The sequence below is a fragment of the Panthera pardus genome, unplaced genomic scaffold, assembly GCF_024362965.1.
Source record: "Panthera pardus isolate Hobbes unplaced genomic scaffold, ASM2436296v1 HiC_scaffold_25, whole genome shotgun sequence".
NCBI lineage: Eukaryota > Metazoa > Chordata > Mammalia > Carnivora > Felidae > Panthera > Panthera pardus.
The window spans coordinates 51,855,670-51,879,676 of record NW_026526821.1 but is presented as its reverse complement, the minus strand read 5'-3'; the positions used below and the strand labels follow the sequence as shown (position 1 = coordinate 51,879,676).

General features: G+C 37.7%; 1 protein-coding gene across 2 annotated transcripts in view; it reads left to right on the top strand.

The window, feature by feature from the left end:
• The window catches only part of GCC2 (GRIP and coiled-coil domain containing 2), a 65,603-nt gene extending 42,018 nt beyond the window's left edge, over window positions 1-23,585 (top strand). For both annotated transcript variants that reach the window (XM_019434607.2, XM_019434608.2), the window contains exons 18-23: window positions 1,645-1,821; window positions 4,391-4,608; window positions 6,294-6,488; window positions 7,496-7,635; window positions 16,305-16,506; window positions 22,707-23,585. In XM_019434607.2, the coding sequence (XP_019290152.2) occupies window positions 1,645-1,821; window positions 4,391-4,608; window positions 6,294-6,488; window positions 7,496-7,635; window positions 16,305-16,506; window positions 22,707-22,777 (1,003 nt within the window). In that variant the 3' untranslated portion in view covers window positions 22,778-23,585. The remainder of the gene's footprint in view (window positions 1-1,644; window positions 1,822-4,390; window positions 4,609-6,293; window positions 6,489-7,495; window positions 7,636-16,304; window positions 16,507-22,706) is intronic.
• Window positions 23,586-24,007: the final 422 nt, after the last annotated feature.

Sequence of the window (24,007 nt, the reverse complement as noted above, 5' to 3'; positions counted from 1 at the left end):
CAGGGTGTCTTGGCTTCACTATCTCCAGGCAGCAGCAGGGAAATGTCACTACCAAGGGCACTGTTACAAACTCAGAAACTGTGTAATACGGGCAGTGAAATGAGGAGATAGTCTTTGAGGTATAGACTAAATAGTGCCATCTTGTTGTAGTAGGATCTGGTCATAGTAGAAATACAGACATTGAAGTTACATTATGATTAGTTTTTCCCATTTTGAAAATTTAGAAATAGAAGGGAAAAAATGCTTCCTTGATATACCCACCATTAATTAAGCTAAATAGGGGTGCCTGAGTGGCTAAGTCAGTTGGATGTCCAACTCTGGCTCAGGTCATGATCTCGTGGTACGTGAGTTCAAGCCCTGCGTCAGGCTCTGTGCTGACAGCTCAGGATCTGGAGCCTGCTTCAGATTCTGGGTCTCCCTCTCTCTCTCTCTGCACCCCCCCCCCCCCCCCCGCTCACTCCCCCTCTCTCTATCTCTCTCTCTCTCAAAAACAAACATTTAAAATTTAATTAAGCTAAATAGAAATTGCTTTAAAACATTTTACTTATTTCAAAAAGTTTTAAATTAAGTACTAAATTCTAGTCTGGAATTAAATTTTTCTTTTTAAATTTATGACCATGTCAATTATTTGTTTCTGTAGTATATTTTTAATGCATCTTTAAAACTAGCATAAGATCACTTTTGTAAATTATTTGAAGGTATGCTAGGAATATTAAACAAGGCATTCTACAGCAAATGTGTTTTATAAGTAGAGGTTCAGTGTTGAAAACAATTTTACATCTGCCTCTTACTATTCTAGGACTAAATATTCTGCAATGTTTGTATGTTTACACTTTTGCTACTTTTTATTTAAGTGTCTATTAAATATGGGAACTATAGACTGAAAAATGAGATATTTTCTCTGTCAACCCATTTTCAAATTTCAAAGCAGAAATTGAATATTGACACATTTAATATGAAAATGTCAGCATCTGCAAGAGCCTTTTTTGAAAATTTTTGTGCTGTTCTTTTTTTTTTTTTAGTGTTTATTCTGAGAGAAAGAGTGTGAGTGGGGGAGGGGGAGAGAGAGAATCTCAAGCAGGCTCTGCACTGTCAGCGCAGAGCCCGACATGGGGCTTGATCTCATGAACCATGAGATCATGACCTGAGCCGAAATCAAGTCAGACTCTTAACCACCTGAGCACCCAGGCACCTCTAGAGCCTTTTTTGATCGTGCTGGAATTTTGGATTCAAATTATTTTAATGTAAATGTTTTACATTCCTTCTATTTTCTTATGCATTAAATGCTTTTTTTTTTAAGGAAATTAAGCTTAGACCTGATTTTTTTTTTAACTAAAAGCATAGCACTATAACAAAATGGGCTATTTTAATACCATTCAATGCTCTCTTCTCCATTTGAATCTGAAATTTATAAATTCACAGACTTTTTTGTAAATCTGCATTTGCCTAAGACACAAAATCTGACTCTAATGAATTCTATAACTGAATTCTTCCAATTATACTTCGCTTAAAATAGTCCATAATAATAACAAGAATATGACATTAAAAGATGAAATGATTAAAGTAAAATTTATTTGAAACCACAAAATCACAAAATCAGGTTTACGTCTTTCAAAATTTTTTGTAAAACTGTTTCTGTTTTAGAGAACACCTGGAAATGCTGATTGATCAACTAAAAATCAAATTACAGGACACCCAAAATAACTTACAGATCAACGTATCCGAACTTCAGACGTTACAGTCTGAACATGACACTCTGCTAGAAAGACATAACAAGATGCTGCAGGAAACTGTATCCAAAGAGGCAGAACTCCGGGAAAAGTAAGGTTGCTAGCAGCACTAACAGTGTTTATACTGGGCAGCAAAATATTTCCTTGCTAGAACTCGTAAAGTGTTGCTCCTTGGGATAAATTGAAAATAAGAAACAGATATTCCTAAAGGCTTGGTAACTTTGTTTTCCTATCTTAAAGCCCTCCTTTTTTATTGTTTTTATGCTTCACTTTTTTAAAAAACAATTAACTTTATCTGTTCATCCAATATTCTGTCTCTCCTATGGCCTTCATGACCAGAATGTTTCTTTTAAAAAAACCCACTTTCCAACTCAAGTTTCAAATTCTAAGCATTTTTCTTTCTCTCGAGAGGAAAACATTCAGACAGCTGCTGGCTGAAAAGGAATATACAACTTACCTTTGCAACTGTCTTCAACTTGTTATATTATTACTGTTAATCAGTACTTTCAGTAGACTTTAGGGGTACTGGCAGGAGGAGTTGATTATTGTGAACAAGGAACTTTGGATTCCTAATGAAGAAGTTGGGTGGTAATATTTGTTGTATCTTAGACTAAGGAAAAGAGTTCTTCATTGAGCATCATTCATCAAGGATGTTGGAATACTTTACATGTCTCAGGTATGCTTTTAATACCTACCTAATCTATGGTAATCTCAAAAACTTCATTTTATTGGCTTTCTAATCTTTTAGTAGTGTAATTTATATAAGTTAAACGTAAATCAAAAGTTTCCGGGAAGATCTACCAATTTTCTAGCTCCTTATCATCGGAGTTTACCATGAGATTAGCTTAAGTATAGTGATGCTTGCTTGCTCTTTACATTAGAAATTTCCCACACTTATTCTTTACTCTAGAAAAGTTATTGCAAAATATATTGCTAACACAAATAAAAGTGCAAATGATGCCTCTAAAGTTCAATAAATATTTTTTCAGTACCTACTATGTGCCAGGCACTCTTAGTCCTAGAAACTTCACAGCATTTGAGATATCTTTAGAGGTCTTAACCCCCTTCTTCACACATATTAAGAGTAATATTGTTACTATCTGTGTCCCAGTATGAAGAAATAGCCTTTTCTTTATAAATCCTCTTCTTTTTTAAACATCTTAATATTCATACTTTCTCTATATGAGATTGTAAAAACATCTCAAGAGGAATAACTGGGCTGAGAAGCTAATACCTACTACAATGCCCAGAGGGTACAGCTACTATAAACACATCAATAACAGCTGAGACGGATGGTAAACTTCCATCAGCACAATTGTTCCAGGTCCAGGTTGGGATTCAAGCTTCTAGCTTTTAACTAGGTAAAGTCAGAAGTGTCACTGATACCACCTGCAAACTACCAACCTGACCCTAGCTCTAAAATGTAGCTATTATCTTCCTTAGAAAATTGTTGTGACTGCCGATGATTCTTCCTTTACTTTCGTGGCAGATACTATTTAAACAAAGGCTTACGAAAAAAGCAGGCTTGAGGGGTAACATATACACTAGCATTTTCTGAATTCATTGATCAGTATAAATTTGGCAATTAAGAAACCTTTTCTGAAGCATATGATATTTTTATTGTATGTCACCCTTTAGCCACTAAATTTTGTTTTAAAACTATATGGTGTGCATATGTGTAGCACATAGGAAATAGCTCTTGGAAAGCTACATGTTGAACCATTAACAATGTCTGTGCCTGAAGTTGGGATTTTACACTGCGGGGGTGGAATTGAATAAAAGAAGGCTCTCACTTCTTTCTGTAATTGGTTCCATATTGTTTGAATTTTTATGAGAGAACTTGTGGCTCCCTTGCAGTAAAAGAAAACTTTTTTTTTTTTTTTTTTTTTTTTTTACCAATCCAAACATAAAACATCAAGACTATAAGTGAACCATTAAACATAGTGGTTCCCAAATTATAGTTGCATGGCTAGCATCAGGCTGACAACATAAAAATTGCATGCAAAACTGCTAAAAGTAGGCAATTTCTAGGACCACCTCCAGACATTCTGATTCAGTGGCTCTAGGATGAGAACTAGATGTCTGTGTTTTTAACAAGGGACCCAATGATTCTACTGTGCAGCAAGATCTTATAACAGCTGTAATAAACCAAGTCTATGTGTTTCAGAGTTTTGTATTACTTGGCTCAGAATGGCTCAGAAAAATTTCCATAAGGCTTTCCCTAAGGCTTTATTTATGAATGAAAAGAAAGTATTCATTTTTGTGTTTCCAAGGTAATACAGAAAAGGTACAGTAATCCTATTACCACATAAGATAACTTGAAAGGGGGACAATTTAAAATATAATTATTTTATGCTCTAAATTTAACCCTATTTTCTGATAAATGATGAAGGAAGTTCCTCATCTGAACCATTGTAGCATGGCTACTCAAATGAGGTTCCTCATGAACTATAGAACACAGAAATGATTTGAACTAGATGACTGCCAAAGTCCACAGATGGTTAGCACAGCTAGTACCATTATAGATGCTTTTAGAAGTTAATTCATACATTTAGTAAATATCTCAGGGCTAATGATCTGATAGAACCCAGTTGAGAAAAGCTGAGTCAGCATGACAAGTTGCAAGATCTCCTATGAAGTAAGTTCCTCTCACCCTTCAGGTTGTGTTCAATACAGTCCGAGAACATGATGCTAAAGTCTGAACATGCACAGACTGTGAGTCAACTGACGTCCCAAAATGAGGTCCTTCGCAGCAGCTTTCGTGATCAAGTGCGCCATTTGCAGGAAGAGCATAGAAAGACAATGGAAACTTTACAGCAGCAACTCTCCAAAGTGGAAGCTCAGCTTTTCCAGCTTAAGAGTGAACCGACCACAAGAAGTATGTGTGTATGCATGAAAACATTGGTTGTTCATGTTCTCATGTATTTATGTCACTTAAATACATTCTCCACAAGTTCATAAGAATAGAAAATGTATCAGGTGAAAGTCGGTGCCAATGAATTTTGGATTAGCTTACTGAGAAGATATTTGAACCATATGAACCCTTGTTGATTATACTTATAGCCACCTCCTCACCTCTTACAGTACTGACTTTCACGTGTTTGTTACCCTCTGTGTAACACTATTTCCTGTTCTCTCACTCAGACATAACCTGCAGTCTCATGACATGTATCCAAATTCCAGTATTCACTGAATCTGGTGTTCTCCACTGTTGATCACCAAATATATCTGTTTTGTGATTAGGATTATGAGAGTTAGCAGCTTACTAACAGCGACTCGGGCAACATTGAACTTGTAGGATCAATAGGCCAATATCGTTTCTTCCCTTTAAAATTTCTGCTTAATTACATGGGTGCCTTGGTGGCTCAGTTGATTAAGTGTCCGACTCTTGATTTCGGCTCAGTCATGATCTCATGGTTCATGAGACTGAGCATGGAGCCTGCTTAGAATTCTCTCTCCCTTTCTCTCTGCCCCTTCCCTGCTCATGTGCATATTCTCTCTCTCTCTCTCTCTCTCTCTCTCTCTCTCTCTCTCTCTCTCTGTCTCTCTCAAAATAAATAAACCTGAAAAGAAAGAAAGAAATGAGGTAACTTCATGGAATGGAAAATAAATGAAATTGGAAGTTAACAGATCTGGGTTAGAATTCTTTCCCCTAACCCTACTATGATACCTTGGACAAAGTCATTTATTTTCTCTGACCTTTGGGTTTCTTGGGATTAATACAGTAATGTGTTTGAAAGTGCCTTACAGATCTTACAGATCTGTGCAAGTGTTCATTATCAGCAAACAGGAAAGCCTGGCCTGAGGAGTGTAATAGATCCCTGCCCTGGATCCTAGGCCTTTCTTTGGCTAAACACTGAAGATATGAAGGGGCAGTGGTAGGAACCAGCAGAGGTAAAGGTGTAAGGCAGTAATAAACAAGAATATCTGTCCAGCAAATTTCAGCAAGAGTGTTGTGTCAGAAAGCATGCAGCTATCTGAAATAACTAATCCTCAAAAACAGAGTCTAGTTTTAGAATTTCTGCCAGTATTTTGCAACAGTATAGCTCTATTACGATATTTAATAGTATATCTTATCTAGGTGGTAGCAATTTATAGCTTCTGTTGAAATTATTTAAGTGATTAAAAGTTCAATAACTTCTATTTTAATAAATTTTTAGTACTGACAGAAATTCTTTTTTTTAATTTTTTTTTAACATTTATTTATTTTTGAGACAGAGAGAGACAGAGCATGAGCAGGGAAGGGTCAGAGAGAGAGGGAGACACAGAATCCTAAACAGGCTCCAGGCTCTGAGCTGTCAGCCCAGAGCCCGATGCGGGGCTCGAACTCACGGACCGCGAGATCATGACCTGAGCCGAAATCAGACGCCCAACCAACTGAGCCACCCAGGTGCCCCTAGCTTAGAAATTCTTTATGCACCTATTACTTGTCTTCTAGTTCTTCAAATTCCCTATCATACCATTTGACATCCCTATGATCATTTTAATCTCATCGTGTATCTCAGTGAATGCTGAATCCATGGTTTTGAACAATCTCACTCTTTTAAAAAAAAAATTTAATAGGCCCAGCTTCTTCCCACCAACCTTTGAAGAACCTTCGAGAAAGGAGAAGCACAGACCCTCCCCTACCAGACATGTACACCATAACCCGGGAGGAGGGAGAAGGAATGGAGACAACCGACACAGAGTCTGTATCTTCCTCTGGCACTCACACACAGTCTTTAGAGCAACTGCTTAATTCTCCTGAAACTAAACTTGGTAGGTCTCTCTCTTTGGGTATGTTTTTCTTATTTAGCTCTGTTGTCTCGTCTAATAAATCCTAACCCTTAAGTTATACTTGTTTTTTTTAACTACTCTAGGAAAATTTCTTTCAATGTTCCACCCCAAATGGAAGACTCTTCTACAGAATGAAGCAATTGTTTGTTTGATTTTAATGCTAGTTCTGCTCTAAGCTTGAGCCAGAAATAGATGGTTGTAAGCTATGTAGTATTAGAAAGTAGGATGAACTATTCTCTCACCCTTCTAAGAAACTGACAGCTTTCATTTATTCCTCTGGGTGACTTAGTAGTGCTAAACGTATTTAAATACGGTAAAGTTTTGGTACATGTTAGTCTTACCTGTCATGAACATTAATGTTCATAATTCAGAGAGACTCTATCCTCTAACTGAAGTTTCAGGATCTAGAGTAAGGACTGTTTGTGTCCATGGTCACTGATTGTGGTGTGGGTGGAAACTGCAGTTAGCCCTCCAGGCAAGGTTAGTAGTAATGGCATGGAGGCATCATGAGAGACTGGCAGCAGACTCAAGAATCAGATCTGCCAAAATTCCTTGTCAACTTTGAGCCTGTTCCTTCTCTATAAAATTTGAATAATGATACCTACCCACTTCATATAAAATTCTTACAAGCATCCATGATATAAATGATTGGTGAATGTTACTACTCCCCTTGTTTATAAGTAAAATGACATAAACTCTTGGGACATAGAGGAGTGTGAGTAGTGAAACTGATAGAACTGTCTACAAATTCTAGAACTGGGGTTCATAGAACTTGAATGCAGTTAGATTACATGCTTTACAACAGAGATTCTGCCTTGTTAGTGTTATATTCAACATGTAACGGAGATATGTTGAATAGAAGAATGACAGAAAGTGGACCTGAGTAATATTGCAAACTAAAATATCCATACTTAGATATATTTCTTACTTAGAATCTTCATCTATAATCTCTGATTTTGAGAATTAATTACTGGAACAACATCTTGCAGAGCCTCCTTTATGGCATGCTGAATTTACCAAAGAAGAATTGGTTCAAAAGCTCAGTTCTACCACAAAAAGCGCTGATCACTTAAATGTCCTGCTTCGGGAAACAGAAGCAACCAATGCAATCCTTATGGAGCAAATTAAGGTAAGATCAAACACTGCCACCCAGAAAATACTCTTTGTACCAGATTGGTTTTCTTGACCTCACCCCCTACTCTCACAGATGAGACACATCCATCACATCTTGATTGTTTATGACACAACATTCCTGAAACTGAGAAATACTACTTGCTTTGGTGTGTATAGTATAGGAAGACTACTTTAATTCCTGCTTTTTCTAAGAAACCATAATAGATTTAGAAATAGATTAGAGTAGGTTCACAAGTCATTGTTCCACATGTGCTTATGTAAAACTCAAATAGGTATGGGCCCTTAAGTTCTAAAGATAAACTGTAGACACTTCTCATTCATATCATTCAGCTGATATTTATGGCCCTAAACTACTTATCACAATTGTGGGTAGAGATAGGAAGGTAGCATAGGAAGCTTTCCTATTTAAAAGCAACAGTAGAAGGGAGGAGCCAAGATGGCGGAACAGCATGGAAGTTTTTCTTGTGTCTCACGTCCATGAGATACAACCAGATCAACACTAAACCATCCTGCACACCTAGAAAACTGAGGATTAACACAACAATCTGCACAACCTGAACCACAAAATTCAGCAGGTACGCAGCACAGAGAGGTGAACTGGGGAAGAGAGAAGCCGTGGAGGGCAGGGAGCCGTTTTTGCATGTGGAAAGGACGGAGGTGGGGAGAATACGGGAAAAGCCCCCCCCCCCCGCACCAAAAGCAGCTGGAAAGAAAGTAGAACCGTGGAAACAGCTGCAGGGACTCAACTAAAAATGGAGAAAGGAAAAAGAAAGGGTTTAAACTCTATTAAGACTCTATAAACAGGGCAAGTACAGAGTCTGAAGCTCTGCAACACAATACCTGGCGATGCTCTGGTGAGAAGGATGAATCCCCAGGAGCAGAGTGAAGCCTGGGGGTCTTTGGATCACATGGGAGAGGCGGTTCCCCTGCTGGGAGGACACCTGGTAGAGGCTCTGTGACTCCCCCAAAGGCAAAGGCCCCAGTGGACCTGGAAGAACAACCGTATTTACTGGTTCTGGAACAAGATTGCTGGGGGTGAAGCCTGGTGCCAAACATGTGTGGTGATTTGTCATAATCCCTAAAACGCTGCTGCTACCCGATTGCGTGAACTTTTTCTGGGGTGGGTTGGCACCTAGCCACAGTCCCTGGGTACTGGCAGCAGCACAGTCCCACGAACATTCCTGGGTGCAGCCAGCACCTGGCCATTGCTTGGTGACACCCTCCCACAGAGGGACAGAACAGGTCAAAGCCACAGTTCCTCAGAAGTAAGGGGTGGGGAAAAACAGCCGCATGTGAGATAAAACTCAGGAGGGAGGTTCTGCCTGGGGCATGGCCACAGACTGTGTAAAGCCGGGGAGTGGACGGGAGCTGAAGACAAAGGACGGTGCTGAAGGCAAAGGATGTGTGTGTGATTGCTGATCAGGGAGAACAGAGTTCTGATACGAGAGACTGGGTAGCTGGATGACACCATTATCACCACTCTTGCACATGCACATACACACCTACAAGCACCACAACAATCCACCCCAGTAAGCTAAGCAGCACCATCTAGTGAAGAATGAGCCGTTACACTAAGCCCCACCCAACCAGGCCAACCTCGCTCTTCAGGAACATGAGTCTCTCCATCTGCTTAGTTTATGGACTAAATTATAGCTATTATTAAAGCTATTCATATTATTAAAGCTATTCATAGTTGGACTTCTAGAGAAAAATGAAGTCATTTCTATCATATTTCAGTCTGTTCACTGGTCCATTTATTCAATTTTCCCTTTTTTTTCTTTTCCTTTTTTATCTTTTTCATTTCTTTTTCTTGAATACAGAAAGAGAAAAACTTTATTTTTGTTTTCAATTTTTACTAAGAATATTTTTCTTTAATTTTTTTCTATTATATTTTTTACATTTATGTAAATTTTTTCGAATTCTATTTTATTTCCATCACTTTATTTTATTCTACTTTAGTCTATTCATTTCTTCAAATTTTCAAAAGATTTCCTTTTTTTCCTTCTTTCTTTCCCTTTTTCTCTGATCTATTAAGCCCCTTTCAACACCCACACTAAAACACACTTAGGATCTAGCATCACTTATTCGAGTTGTGTGTGTGCGCGTGTTTAATTTTTTAACTTTAATATTTTTTTAATTTTAATTTTTTTAATTTTAATTTTTTTACCTCATTAATTCCTTTTTTCTCTTCAAAATGATGAAATAAAGGAATTCACCCCAAAAGAAAGAGCAGGAAGAAATGACAGAGGCTTAACTAACACAGGTACAAGCAAGATGTCTGAATCAGAATTTAGAATCACAATAATAAGAATACTAGCTGGAGTCGAAAATAGATTAGAATCCTTTTCTGCAGAGATAAAAGAAGTAAAAGCCAGTCAGGATGAAATAAAAAATGTTGTAACTGAGCTGAAATCTCGAATGGATGCCATGGCGTCAAGGATGGATGGGACAGAGCAGAGAATCAGTGATATAGAGGACAAACTTATGGAGAATAATGAAGCAGAAAAAAAGAGGGAGACTAAGGAAAAAGAGCACAATTTAAGAATTAGAGGAATCAGTGACTCATTCAAAAGGAACAATGTTAGAATCATAGGGGTCCCAGAAGATGAAGAGAGAGCAAAAGAGGTAGAAGGGTTATGGGAGCAAATCATAGCAGAAAACTTTCCTAAGCTGGGGGAAGACACAGACATCAAAATCCAGGAAGCACAGAGGACTCCCATTAGATTAAAAAAACCCAACCATCATCAAGATGTATCATAGTCAAATTCACAAAATACTCAGGCAAGGAGAGAATCATGAAAGCAGCAAAGGAAAAAAAGTCCTTAACCTACAAGGGAAGACAAATCAGGTTTGCAGCAGACCTGTCCACAGAAACTTGGCAAGCCAGAAAGGAGTGGCAGGATATATTCAATGTGCTGAATCAGAAAAAATATGCAGCCAAGAACTCTTTATCCAGCAAGGCTGTCATTCAAAATAGAAGGACAGATTAAAAGTTTCCCAGACAAACAAAAATTAAAGGAGTTTGTGACTACTAAACCAGTCCTGGAAGAAATTTTAAGGGGGGACACCCTGAGAGAGAAAAGACAAAAAAATAAAGACCAAAAGGAACAAAGAAAAGACCAGAGAACACCACCAGGAACTCCCAACTCTACAAGCACAAGCAACATAATGGCAATAAATTCATATCTTTCAGTACTCACTCTAAACGTCAATGGACTAAATGCTTAAATCAAAAGACATAGGGTAACAGAATGGGTAAGAAAACAAGGTCCATCTATATGCTGTTTACAAGTGACCCACTTTAATCTAAAGATACCTTCAGATTGAAAGTAAGGGGATGGAGAACCATCTGTCATGCTAATGGTCAATAAAAGAAAGCCAGAGTAGCCATACTTATATCAGACAATCTAGACTTTAAAATAAAGACTGTAACAAGAGAGTGAAGAAGGGCATTATATCATATTAAGGGGTCTATCCACCAAGAAGACCTGACAGTTGTAAACATTTATGCGCCAACTGTGGAAACACCCAAATACATAAATCAATTAATCACAAACATAAAAAAAACTCATTGATAATAATACCGTAATAGTAGGGGACTTCAACACCCCCACTTCCAGCAATAGACAGATCATCTAATCAAAAAACCAACAAGGAAACAATGTCTTTGAATGAAACACTGGACCAGATGGACTTAACATATATGCAGAAGATTTCATCCTAAAGCAGTGGAATATACATTTGTCTCTAGTGCACATAGATCGTTCTCCAGAATAGACCACATACTGGGACATAAATCAGCCCTCAACAAGTACAAAAAGATCAAGATCATACCGTGCATATTTTCAGACCACAGTGCTATGAAACTTGAAATTAACCACAAGAAAAAATTTGAAAAGGTTACAAATACTTGGAGACTAAAGAACATCCTACTGAAGAATGAATGGGCTAACCAAGAAGTTGAAGAGGAGATTAAAAAGTACATGGAAGCCAATGAAAATGATAACACTACAACCCAAAACCTCTGGGACACAGCAAAGGCAGTCATAAGAGGAAAGTATATAGGAATCCAGGCCTTCCTGAAGAAGGAAGAAAGGTCTCAGACACACAACCTAACCTTACATCTTGAAGATCTGCAAAAAGACCAGCAAATAAAACTCAAAACCAGCAGAAGACAGGAAATAATAAATAGAGCCAAAATAATGCTATCAGAACCAAAACAAAACAAGACAGTAGAACAGATCAATGAAACCAGAAGATGTTTCTTCGAAAGAATTAACAACATTGATAAACTACTAGCCAGTTGGATCAAAAAGAAAAAAGGAAACGACCCAAATAAATAAAATCAACAATGAAAGAGGAGAGATCACAACCAACACAGCAGAAATACAATCAACAATAAGAGAATATTATGAGCAATTATATGCCAATAAAATGGGCAATCTGGAAGAAATGGACAAATTCCTAGAAACATATACACTATCAAAACTGAAACCGGAAGAAATAGAAAATTTGAACAGACCCATAACCTGTAAAGAAATCAAATTAGTAATCAAAAATCCCAAAAAAACAAGAGTCCAGGGCCAGATGGCTTTCCAGGGAAATTCTACCCCACATTTAAAAAGGAGTTAACACCTATTCTCTTGAAGCTGTTCCAAAATATAGAAATGGAAGCTGTTCCAAAAAATAGAAATAGAAATGTTCCAAAAAATAGAAAACTTCCAAACTCTTTCTATGAAGCCAGCATTACCTTGATTCCAAAACCAGACAGAGATGCCACTAAAAAGGAGAACAAAAAACCAATATCTACCAAACATTTAAGGAAGAGTTAACACCTATTCTGTTGAAGCTGTTCCAAAAAATAGAAATGGAAGGGAAACTTCAAAACTCTTTCTTGAGTCCAACATTACCTTAATTCCAAAACCAGAGACCCCACTAAAAAGGAGAACTATAGACCAATATCCCTGATGAACATGGATGCAAAAATCCTCAACAAGATTTTAGCCAACCGGATCCAGCAATACATTAAAAAAATTATTCACGGCGATCCAGTGGGATTTATACCTGGGATGCAGGGCTGGTTCAATATCCGCAAAACAATCAATGCGATTTATCACATCAGTGAAAGAAAGGACAGGAACCATATGATCTCAATAGATGCAGAGAAAACATTTAACAAAATATAGCATCCTTTCTTGATAAAAAAAAAACCCTCAAGAAAGTAGGGATAGAAGGATCATACCTCAAGATCATAAAAGCCATATACGAAAGACCCAATGCTAATATCATCCTCAGGAACAAGACAGATTGTCCACTCTCACCACATAGTATTAGAAGTCTTAGCCTCAGCAATCAGACAACACAAAGAAATAAAAGGCATCCACACTGGCCAGGAGGAGGTCAAACTTACACTCTTCACAGATGACATGATACTCTATATGGAAAACCCAAAAGAGTCCACAAAAAACTGCTAGAACTGATTCATGAATTCAGCAAAATCGCAGTATATAAAATCAATGCACAGAAATCGCTTGCATTCCTGTACACCAACAATGAAGCAACAGAAAGAGAAATCAAGGAATTGATCCCATTCACAATTGCACCAAAAACCATAAAATACCTAGGAACAAACATAACCAAAGAGGTGAAAAAAAATCATACACTGAAAACTGTAGAAAGCTTATGAAAGAAATCGAAGAAGACACAAAAACATGGAAAAATATCCATGCTCCTGGATAGGAAGAACAAATACTGTTAAAATGTCAATACTATCCAAAGCAATCTACATATTCAATGCCATCCCTATCAAAATAACACCAGCATTCTTTACAGAGCTACAACAAACAATCCTAAAATTTGTATGGATCCAGAAAAGACCCTGAATAGCCAAAGCAATCTTGAAAAGAGGCATCACAATCCCAGAATTCAAGCCGTATTACAAAGCTGTAATCATCAGGACGGTATGGTACTGGCACAAAAACAGACACACAGATCAATGGTCAGAATAGAGAACCCAGAAATGGACCACAAATGTATGGCCAACTAATCTTTGACAAAGGAGGAAAGACTATCCAATGGAATAAAGACAGTCTCTTCAGCAACTGGTGCTGGGAAAATTGGACAGCAATATGCAGAAAACTGAACCTGGACCACTTTCTTACACCATACACAAAAATAAACTCAAAATGGATGAAAGGCCTAAATGTGAGACAGGAAGCCATCAAAATCCTCGAGGAGAAAGCAAGCAAAAACCTCTTTGACCTTGGCCGCAGCAACTTCTTAATACATCTCTGGAGGCAAGGGAAACAAAAGCAAAAATTAACTGTTGGGACCTCACCAAAATAAAAAGCTCCTGCACAGCAAAGGAAACAATCAGCAAAACTAAAAGGCACCTGATGGAATGCGAGAAAATATTTGCAAACGACATATCAGATAAAGGGTTAGTATCCAAAATCTATAAAGAACTTATCAAACTCAACACCCAAAAAACAAATAATCCAGTGAAGAAAAGGGAAAAAGACACGAATAGACACTTCTCCAAGGAAGACATCCATATGGCCACCCGACACATTAAAAAATACCCAACATCACTCATCATCAGGGAAATACAAATCAAAACCACAATGAGATACCACATCACACCTGTCAGAATGGCTAACATTAACAACTGGGGCATCAATAGATGTTGGTGAGGAGGCAGAGAAAGAGGATCTCTTTTGCACTGCTGGTGGGAATGCAAACTGGTGCAGCCACTCTGGAAAACAGTATGGAAGTTCCTCAAAAAATTAAAAATAGAACTATGTACGATCCAGCAATTACACTATGAGGTATTTATCCAAAGGGATACAGATATGCTGTTTCAAAGGGGCACATGCAACCCAATGTTAATAGCAGCACTAGTAATAATAGCCAAAGTATGTAAGGAGCCCAAATATCCATCGATGGATGAATGGATAAAGAAGATGTGGTATATATAGACAATGGAGTATCACTCGGCAATCAAAAAGAATGAAATCTTGCCATTTACAAGTATGTGGATGGAACTAAGGGTATTATCCTAAGCAAAATTAGTCAGAGAAAGACAAATACCATATGACTTCATTCATATGAGGACTTTAAGACACAGAACAGGTGAACATAAGGGAACGGAAGCAAAAATAACATAAACAGGGAGGGTACAAAACATAAGAGACTCTTAAATATAGAGAACAAACAGAGGGTTACTGGAGGGGTTGTGGGAGGGGGTATGGGCTAAATGGGTAAGGGGCATTAAGGAATCTACTCCTGAAATCATTGTTGTACTATATGCTAACTAATTTGGATGCAAATTAAATTTTTTTTTTTAATTTAAAAAATTAAATAAAAGTGACACTAGAAACACGTGGTAATAGGTAGATTGTGGTGCAGTTGAGGGTTACACAATGCACCCAGGCTCACTGCTAAGTCACTTCTCCAAAAATAGTCCTATTACTTGTTGTGCAGTTCTCATGAGCCAGGCCCTTGGCTTTACATAGACCATCTCATTTAATCCTCACATCACTGATGAGAGAAATGATTGAAGCTGATAAGTGGGGAGCAACATTGCAGCCCTTGTATGTCTGGAGAGCACATGCTTCTGCCCTGTACATGCTTGTCCAAATAGGCTGTCCTTCGGTGGAGAGCCTCAGCTCTCCTTGTTCAGTTAACTGTTTTATACTGAGTTATTACATTATTCATAGTAAATTGTATATTCTATGACAGTAATATGCATCTGTATAAAATAACATTTTCTACATATTCCAAACATTATCACATATAACAAATTGCTAACTAGCCCAATGAGTATAAGTGACTATTCAAATGTTATATTTCCACAAATTTACATTCCTGAATGATTTCTTGGACCTTATTGTCACTTTTCAGAATGACCGTAGATTTTAGGACCGAGTTTGCTAACTTTCCTGGACTAACATAAAATGATGAAGTATAACTATTTTTGTCTGTTTCAACCCACAAATCTCCAAAGACTTTAACATTTTATCATCTTTTCTATCACCCTTTGCCCCATTTTTTTTGGTAATATCTTAGATCGTCTTATATTCCTTATATTTACTCTATCATGGACTTGGCTTTTGTTTTAGTGAAATGCTGTGCATCATGTAAACATAACTTCACTGTGGACACCGTGACTACCTGCAGTCTGTGAGCAGGGCAGGGAAGGGGTTTGTGGCCCTTGTTTTCAAACTCTGGCTTGCCCTCTTCACAGCATGTCTTATCCCACAGCCCTGAGCCCACTGGTTTACTTTCTGTAGAGAATAGGAGATGGAGGGAGCACCATAGTACCAACCTATGTAGACTTTATATCAGTCCCCCGTTTTCAGCCCCAATTTCCGTGCTCCTCTGTACTTCTGAGGCAGGAGCTTCTTGGTATTTTTGTGGAATCCATTGTGTCCTCCTGTCAGTGGTAGTTGGTAAGCTGATGGACTGAGTCTTGTCCACTTTTTCTGTTTCTCATCTTTTAGGAATTTCTTGATATTTCTATCTGCTTTTTTTCTTTTCTCCTACTCTCTTTTAGTCATTTTTGGGGGCATTGCAGCAGGAAGGGAAGAAAAGTGCATGTGTTCAGTCCACCATTTTTAACCCAAAGCTCCTGAAACCATTTTTAACTCATTTATTTAACATCAGCTCCTCAAAAGTGAAATAAGAAGACTGGAAAGAAATCAGGAACGAGAAAAGTCTGTAGCTAACCTGGAGTACTTGAAGAATGTCTTGCTCCAATTCATTTTCCTGAAACCAGGTAGTGAGAAAGAAAGACTGCTTCCTGTTATAGATACAATGCTGCAGCTCAGCCCTGAAGAAAAGGGAAAACTTGCTGCAATTGCTCAAGGTATGTGAAGGAAAGTATTAGAACTTCTGTTTCATAACTTACACTAAATGCTGGCCTTGTGGATGAGACTTTGTGTGTGCTCTTACAATCTTTTTCATGACACTATGACTTAAAATATGAGTTCTATCATATGTGTAACCTGTGACTAGATTTGAAAAGGTAACATTATGTAATTTTAAGATGCATCAAAATACAATACAGTGTTTAGTTAGATCTTTTGAATAGTGGACTTGTAATTCTAGCATTGAATTCTATCAAAGAATGTGGTTTTATTTTATATCATACTTTTTTTTTAACTTGTGTTGGTTTAGTCTTTCTTGCTTCATGTCCACCTTTACCTCTTCTCCCCCAAAGAGTCTCAAGGCAGCAATGATATGGCTCAACACTTGGTCCATATCATACCCAACAGTCTATTTCTTAAGGAACATTCAGCTTTAAAGCTGTCCTGTGTTTGGAGTTTAGATTTTCTATCAAATAGATTTAATACTGTGATTTCATTAACTCCTTTAAAATGATGCACATACAGCTGCTGTAGTTACCTGACTTAAGACTGCGTCTTAAGGATCATGGTTTAATTTTTGTTAGTTTCAAATGTTTTTATCACTGACCCTTTCAAGCATGCAGGCAGAATACTGTCATGTCCCTTATAGTTCTCAGTCATCTTTAACAGTTTTCAACTCATGGTCAGACTTCTTTTGACAGGGGAAGAGCAGAGCTAGAGATTTAAACAAGTTCCACACATCATATGATTTCCCCAGCAAATATTTGCTGTGTATTGGACCCCTCTGCTGTCTACACCAAGTTCACCCTCAGTGTTCCCATTATCACAGATGTCTTTCTACACCATCCCAAATAGGGCTCACACACTGCATCTGGTTGATGTCCCTTAAGCTCTGTCTTATTGTTATTATCTATAGTATTTCCATGTTCTTTTTTGTAGTATGTCGATTATTATTTGAAGAAACTGGTCATTTGTCCTACAGAAGCTCAGTTCTGAATTTGGCACTTGGAGATAGCATTTAACTGATTCCATTATTGCCTATAAATAGGAAGTTAGATCTCTGATTAGATCCAGGTGTAAATGGGTGGGGTGGGAAACAAAAAATACCTCATAGGTAATGTTGTATAATTTCTGAGACATTGTGTCAGTAAGCCCGGAATGTCCAGTTGTCCCACTTTTGACTGGTTTACCTCATGTTGGTGCTCTTTAACATGTTCTTCTATTCCCTATAAGTCCTGATTAAACTGGTAATGCTGGAGAGTGGTGCTCAAAATTGACCAGGTATCAGAATCATCTGGTGCAATGATTAAAACTCAGATTGCTGGACACCCCCCTCCCCACCAAGTTTCTGATTCAATAGATTCAAGAGTTCGCATTTTTAACAAGTTCCCAGATGATACTGATGCTCTGGGGACCTGGTCTGGTGACCATACCTTGAGAACCCCTGATCTAGAGGACTGATATGATTCGGGGTTTGTTGTTTGTTTGTTTGTTTGTTTGTTTGTTTGTTTGGTTTTGGTTTTGTAGAAATACTTCATACATAGTGCTGATTGTTTCTTTTAAAATGTTGTCTTACAATATATCTGAGTAATGATGAGGGAGGAAGATTCTCAGGTAACCTCAGTTCTGCTAATTGTAGGGCACATTACCTTAGCTACAATTGTATTTTTGTCACAAGAACCAAAATAAGAATACATAATGTACATTTTTTGTAATTTAGTTATTCTGATAATAAATTTGCTTTTATATATTACTTTTTGTTTATTCTACCAAAGTTAAAACTATTTTTTTCATTGTAAAATTAACCAGGACTTTAGGAATGACATGTGTATTTTTAAATTAAAACATACTTCAATGAAATGATCTCAAAATACTTAGCATATCTAACAGTCTCTTTTAAGGCCCAGATATTTACTGTTATGTAGGTGTTACATTCAAGTGGCTCCTGTAAGTTGAGGGCCTGTTGATTAAAAGATCTCAAAAAGACTAACTTAAGGGTTCTGATAACACAGATGTTAGTGATCATCCCAACAGGGTATATATAAGAAGTTCATTAGAAACCCAGAACTCTAATACAGGTTTTTTGCTAAGTCCCGTAAACGTATACGAAAATTCCCTAAACTACTATACGTTATAAAGATTATTCACTTATCTCTTATCTATGTGAACAAACAAAAGAAAACTTATAAAAATTGAATTAAAAACAGCTGTAGTCTGGCAGCAGCTAGAGATACAGCTTAAGCGAGAATTATTAAACTGGAAGATGGGTCAGAAGGAATCATTCAGAATTCAGCATGGAAACACAATGGAGGGAAAAAAACCAGAAAAGTAACAGATGTAGAGGATAGAATGAAGACATCTAACATATATTTAATAATTGAAGTTCTAGAAGGAGAGGACAGGAAAGAATGAGGTAGAGATGGTATTGAAGAGAGTGGCTAAAAATTTTTCAGAGCTGCTGAAGGACATCCCTCCACACATTTGAAAAATCTCAATACAATTTCAAGTAGGATAAATAAAAGGAAGTGTACCTCTTCACATAAAAGTGAAAATGCCCACTAAAAGAATAGAGAAAAGTCTCAAAAGAAGACCCTTTACCTCATTACCTTTAAAGGAGTGATAGGCTCACAGTGTACTTTTCCGTGATTGGTGGAGTACTGTCTTTCGCATGCTATAAGATATAAATGTGAACCTTGGGGCAGCTGGGTGGCTCAGTCAGTTAAGCGTCCAACTTCAGCTCAGGTCATGATGTTACAGTTCATGAGTTCAAGCCCCGCGTCAGGCTGTCTGCTGTCAGTGCAGAGTCAGCTTCCAATCCTCTGTTCACCTCTCTGCCCTTCCCCTGCTCCTGCGCATACATGCACTCTCAAAAATAAACATTAAAAAAAAAACAATAACTGTGAACCTTGAGAAAATATTTCTCAAGATCTTTTCTGATAGAAACTTCCAAGAATTCACCTCCATTGGAAATGCTCAACTATGTACTTCATGTATAAGGAAAAGTTAAGTGGAAGGTCGGAGATACAAGAAGGAATGCCATGCACAGGAAACCTGTCACCACACTACGGAAAAGGACATTTACCAAGGACATTTACCAAGACTTGGAAACAATAGACCACGTTACAGATGTCCGGAGTACCAGAAGAGAGGGTCTGAGGGCTGCTCTTCCTGACAGTGAAAGGAATGGGACCATAAGAGCAAAGAACACAAGTACCTCTTGCCCCCTTCATCTCCTTTGAAACAGGGTTTATACTCTGATTTTGTGTAGAGATTATACCAATATTTTTCATTCAGGTTGGTAATCACTAATGGATATTGAAATTAATTTGGTGAATCACATACAGAACATTTTTTTTAATTTGAGACAATGAGACAAACATCAGACTATCTTGAATCTGATAAGGGTAAGAATTGTTTCTTGAAGTTCCCTGGGTATATGTGTGAATGTTGGTTTCTGTCTGACTGTATCAGACAGACGTTTGCCTTTCTGTGCGTCTGGGTCACAAATATTTGAGAAACATTAACTTAGGGGATAAAGTAGGTTTTCTACCTCTGACAGGTGATGTCCAACTCCTTGTAATAAACACCCAATAAGGACCCAACTCGCCCCATGGGCAAGTGTCATTAGCTGCTCAAAGCTGCCTGTCACATCTCTACATAAGGCAAAACAACACAAAGTGCTATGTTAGTCCCCAAACAAGTAACATGAAGAAATACTGCTCAGTAGCATAGGTTGTTGCTCTGCATGTGGTGCAAATGTTAACTCCCCTGCTTCCCTCATGTTGGATCCCAGCACCATTCACAGGCTGCAGATTTCTCTTCTTGAGCCACAACTTGAGGTAAGCAGGTTGTTGGTCATATCGTACTTCTCTTTGAAAGACTAGAATCTCAACTTAGCTGCTCAAGTAAGAGCGAAGGTTGCTTCTCTACATCTTTACTCCCCAACTAGGTTATAATTTGCAGAACTGTGTATTGTTCCTTACTGTACAGTGTTGCCAAAATCTAATACTGTATAGAAGTAAGTAAAGAGGAAAAATACCTAAAACTAATAGAAGAACCAATTTTACCTCAATTAAGAAAAAAAAAAAGAAAGAAAAAGAAAAAGGCTAACAATTCAATAGGAAAAAAGGTGAAGACTGTGAAGCTTTTTTGATCATCTCCAGACTGGCAGGAAGAGAACACTCACATACTCACTGTACGGGCCTGATTTGGTTTAAGAGGACATAGAATTTTATCAGAAGAGAGCAATTACTCAGTGCAGGAGCAAATGCACCCTATCTCAGCCTTTCTGTGGTCCTTGTTTACCAGAGAAGAACAGCTGCCCCAGGGGTGCCTGGGTGGCTCATTTGGTTGAGCAGCCGGCTTCAGCTCAGGTCATGATTTCATGGCTTGTGAGTTCGAGCCCCGCGTCAGGCTCTGTGCTGACAGCTCAGAGCCTGGAGCCTGCTTCGGATTTATGTCTCCCTCTCTCTCTGCCCCTAACCCACTTGCATTCTGTCTCTGTCTCTCTCAAAAGTAAATAAACATTTAAAAAAAAAAAAAAAAAAAAAAAAGCTGCCCAGAACATTGTCTGCACGGGGCAGAGTCCTGCCAGATCTGAGACACAGATCAGGTCATGATCTCACAGTTTGGGGATTCCGGTCCCACGGCAGGATCTGTGCTGACGGTGTGGAGCCTGCTTGGGATTTCTCTCCGTCTCTCTCTGCCCCTCCCCACTCCCACTCTGTCTCTCTCTCTCTCAAAAATAAATATTTTTTTAAAGGTTAAATAATAATAAAATTAAGTTCCTCTATTTAAAATTTTGAAAATGCCTTTCTGCAGGAGATCCACTTGTGATACATTATACATGCTTGAAAACACAGAATAGCATCTGGGAGAGAGTATACTGAATTTAATAGTCATCACTTTTGGGGAGAAGTGGGAAGGTGGCAAAGGACATGTAATAAGAAGAGGGGTTCACTTTTTTTAAGGTTGTAAAACTTGCAAATCATATATATTAATATTCAAGTCATAGTAAGAAGACAACAATAAAGGAGGCCTTGTCTGAAATTTTCTTGGAAGCCCAGAATTTTTCTGAATTTTAAGACAGGATTTGTTTGTGTTGATCATAAAAAAGATAAAAGGAAACTGGAACACTCAATACAAAATGATATAATCCCCTGGGAAAAGTTTGGCATTTTTTATAAAGTTAAACATACTTACTGTATAATAACAATCCCACTCAGAGGTATTTATCCAAGAGAAATGAAAGCCTTTGTTCACACAACAAACTGCACAAACCTAGCCACTGAATGATACACTTTAAAAGGGTGAATCTTACAGTATGCAGATCATTTCTCAATAAATGATAAAATTAAAAACCCATGCACAAATGTTTTTAGCAGTTTTATTTTAAATTGGAAAAAAATAGAAACAGCTGATATCCTTCACTGGTAAATGAATAAAACAAACTAGTCTGGTACAGCCACACAGAGGAATCTACTCAGCAGTAAAAAGGAATGAACTACAGATACACACAGAACATGGACAATTCTCAAATGCATCCTCCTAAGTGAAAGGAACCAAACTCCAAAGATACACAATGTAATTAAATTTATGACTTTCTAGAAAAGGCAAAAAGGTAGGGATGGTGGTGTTATACCTAAAAAGGATGAATTTTACCATGAGTAAATCATACCTCAGTGTATTTGATTTTAAAATGATTACAGGGCACCTGGGTGGCTTGGTCGGTTAAGCGTCCACTTAGGCTCAGGTCATGATCTCACGGTCCGTGAGTTCGAGCCCCGCGTCGGGCTCTGTGCTGACAGCTCAGAGCCTGGAGCCTGTTTCAGATTCTGTGTCTCCCTCTCTCTCTGCCCCTCCCCTGTTCATGCTCTGTCTCTCTCTGTCTCAAAAATAAATAAACGTTAAAAAAAATTTTTAAAAATGATTAAAAACAATGATTTTTTGTTTGTCTTGGTTTCATTTTGAGGTTTAACACAAAACTATTGGGTTTAGATTCTAAGTTATGTAAGGCTTCTGTTTTAAAAGAATGTAAAAATTCCCCTTATTGTAAATAATACTTAGTTGTGCTGGGGAGTTTATTTTGGAATTGTCTAATGGAGAAAGCAAATACTGAAAGTTCAAGAACATACTTGTAATGTCAAAGTATGGTATGAAAAGATTAATGCCTTTTTTTTTCTTTTTTAACTTTCCAAAGGTGAGGAAGAAAATGCTTCTCGTTCCTCTGGCTGGGCATCCTATCTGCATAGTTGGTCTGGACTGCGATAGATTGACAGGAAAACATTATTTATTTACCAAATAGAATCCATTTGGCAAAAAAGTTTCACATACATTGCTGTCATTCTTTTGTCCAATAGTGTGTGTATATATTCACATCTACATATATTTATACATACCTATGTCAGATGTATTTTAAAAGTCTCCGCTTGAAGTAAAAGTATGAAGTAAGTACAGCAGCCTGAAGTGTTGTTACCAGTCCACAGCCCTTTGACTCTGTGACCTCCCATGTGTGCTACCAGATGAAAACACCAAGAACGAAGTCACTCCCTTCTTCTGTAGAACCTCAGGACCCGCCTGTTTCTGGGCAGTACTGTGAATTTTGAAGTTAAATTTTGGTACAGTACCAACTGGAATTTAGGTTTTTAAAATAATGTTACAAGACTGTTTATTGCAAGATCAGACTTGCAGATGGATTATTATTATAAATTGTTAAAGAAAACTTGTTAATTAGAATATGAAGGAAAATACTTTATTGGTAAAGTTGACATGTTTATTAAGAGATTATAAAGCAAATATGTGCAGTTAATTATGAAACTAAAATACACTTTAATTACTTTAAAATGAACTGTCCTTTTTTTCCCCTAAAGTATATTATCTCAAAACTCATTATGTTGTTAGAGACTCTACCGTTGGCTGGTGTGACACGGAACATGAACGTAGGGGACCAAGCTCATTACCTCGGGGTGATTTCATGATGTCTCTCCAGGCTCTTGAGGAGACTCATCCACTTTTAAGCCATGAATCTGTTTTGAGAATTCTTTCCATCTCCCCTAATAAAAACTTATCAGCACATTGACTCTGTTATTAGCATTGTATCTAATATGAGAGTGGTGCTTCCCGTGGCCCAGCAGACATGCCATTCCATGAACTCCATCACAAGGAGCTTCAGGAAGACACCTTAGAGGCCAGGGTCATGGTTCCACAGGTCTTGTGAATAACTTTAGGTGGTGGTGGTACCTGCCTTTGATTCCTCTGAGTATATTTTATAGACTAGATCAAAATTGTGTTCCTAAATCATAAATTTAAGAATTCCATTTTTAATATTTATTTGATGGAAAAATCACCACACAGTATGCTCTGTAGAGTTCTCTTAAGCCTTCCAATTTATACCCTAATTTTCAGTCTCAGCTGGTGAACTGACTTTATATTTTGGTTACTCAGAACATTTGTTTCCAATTTAATTTAACTGAAATTTGCTGCTGACATGTTGAGTTTGTT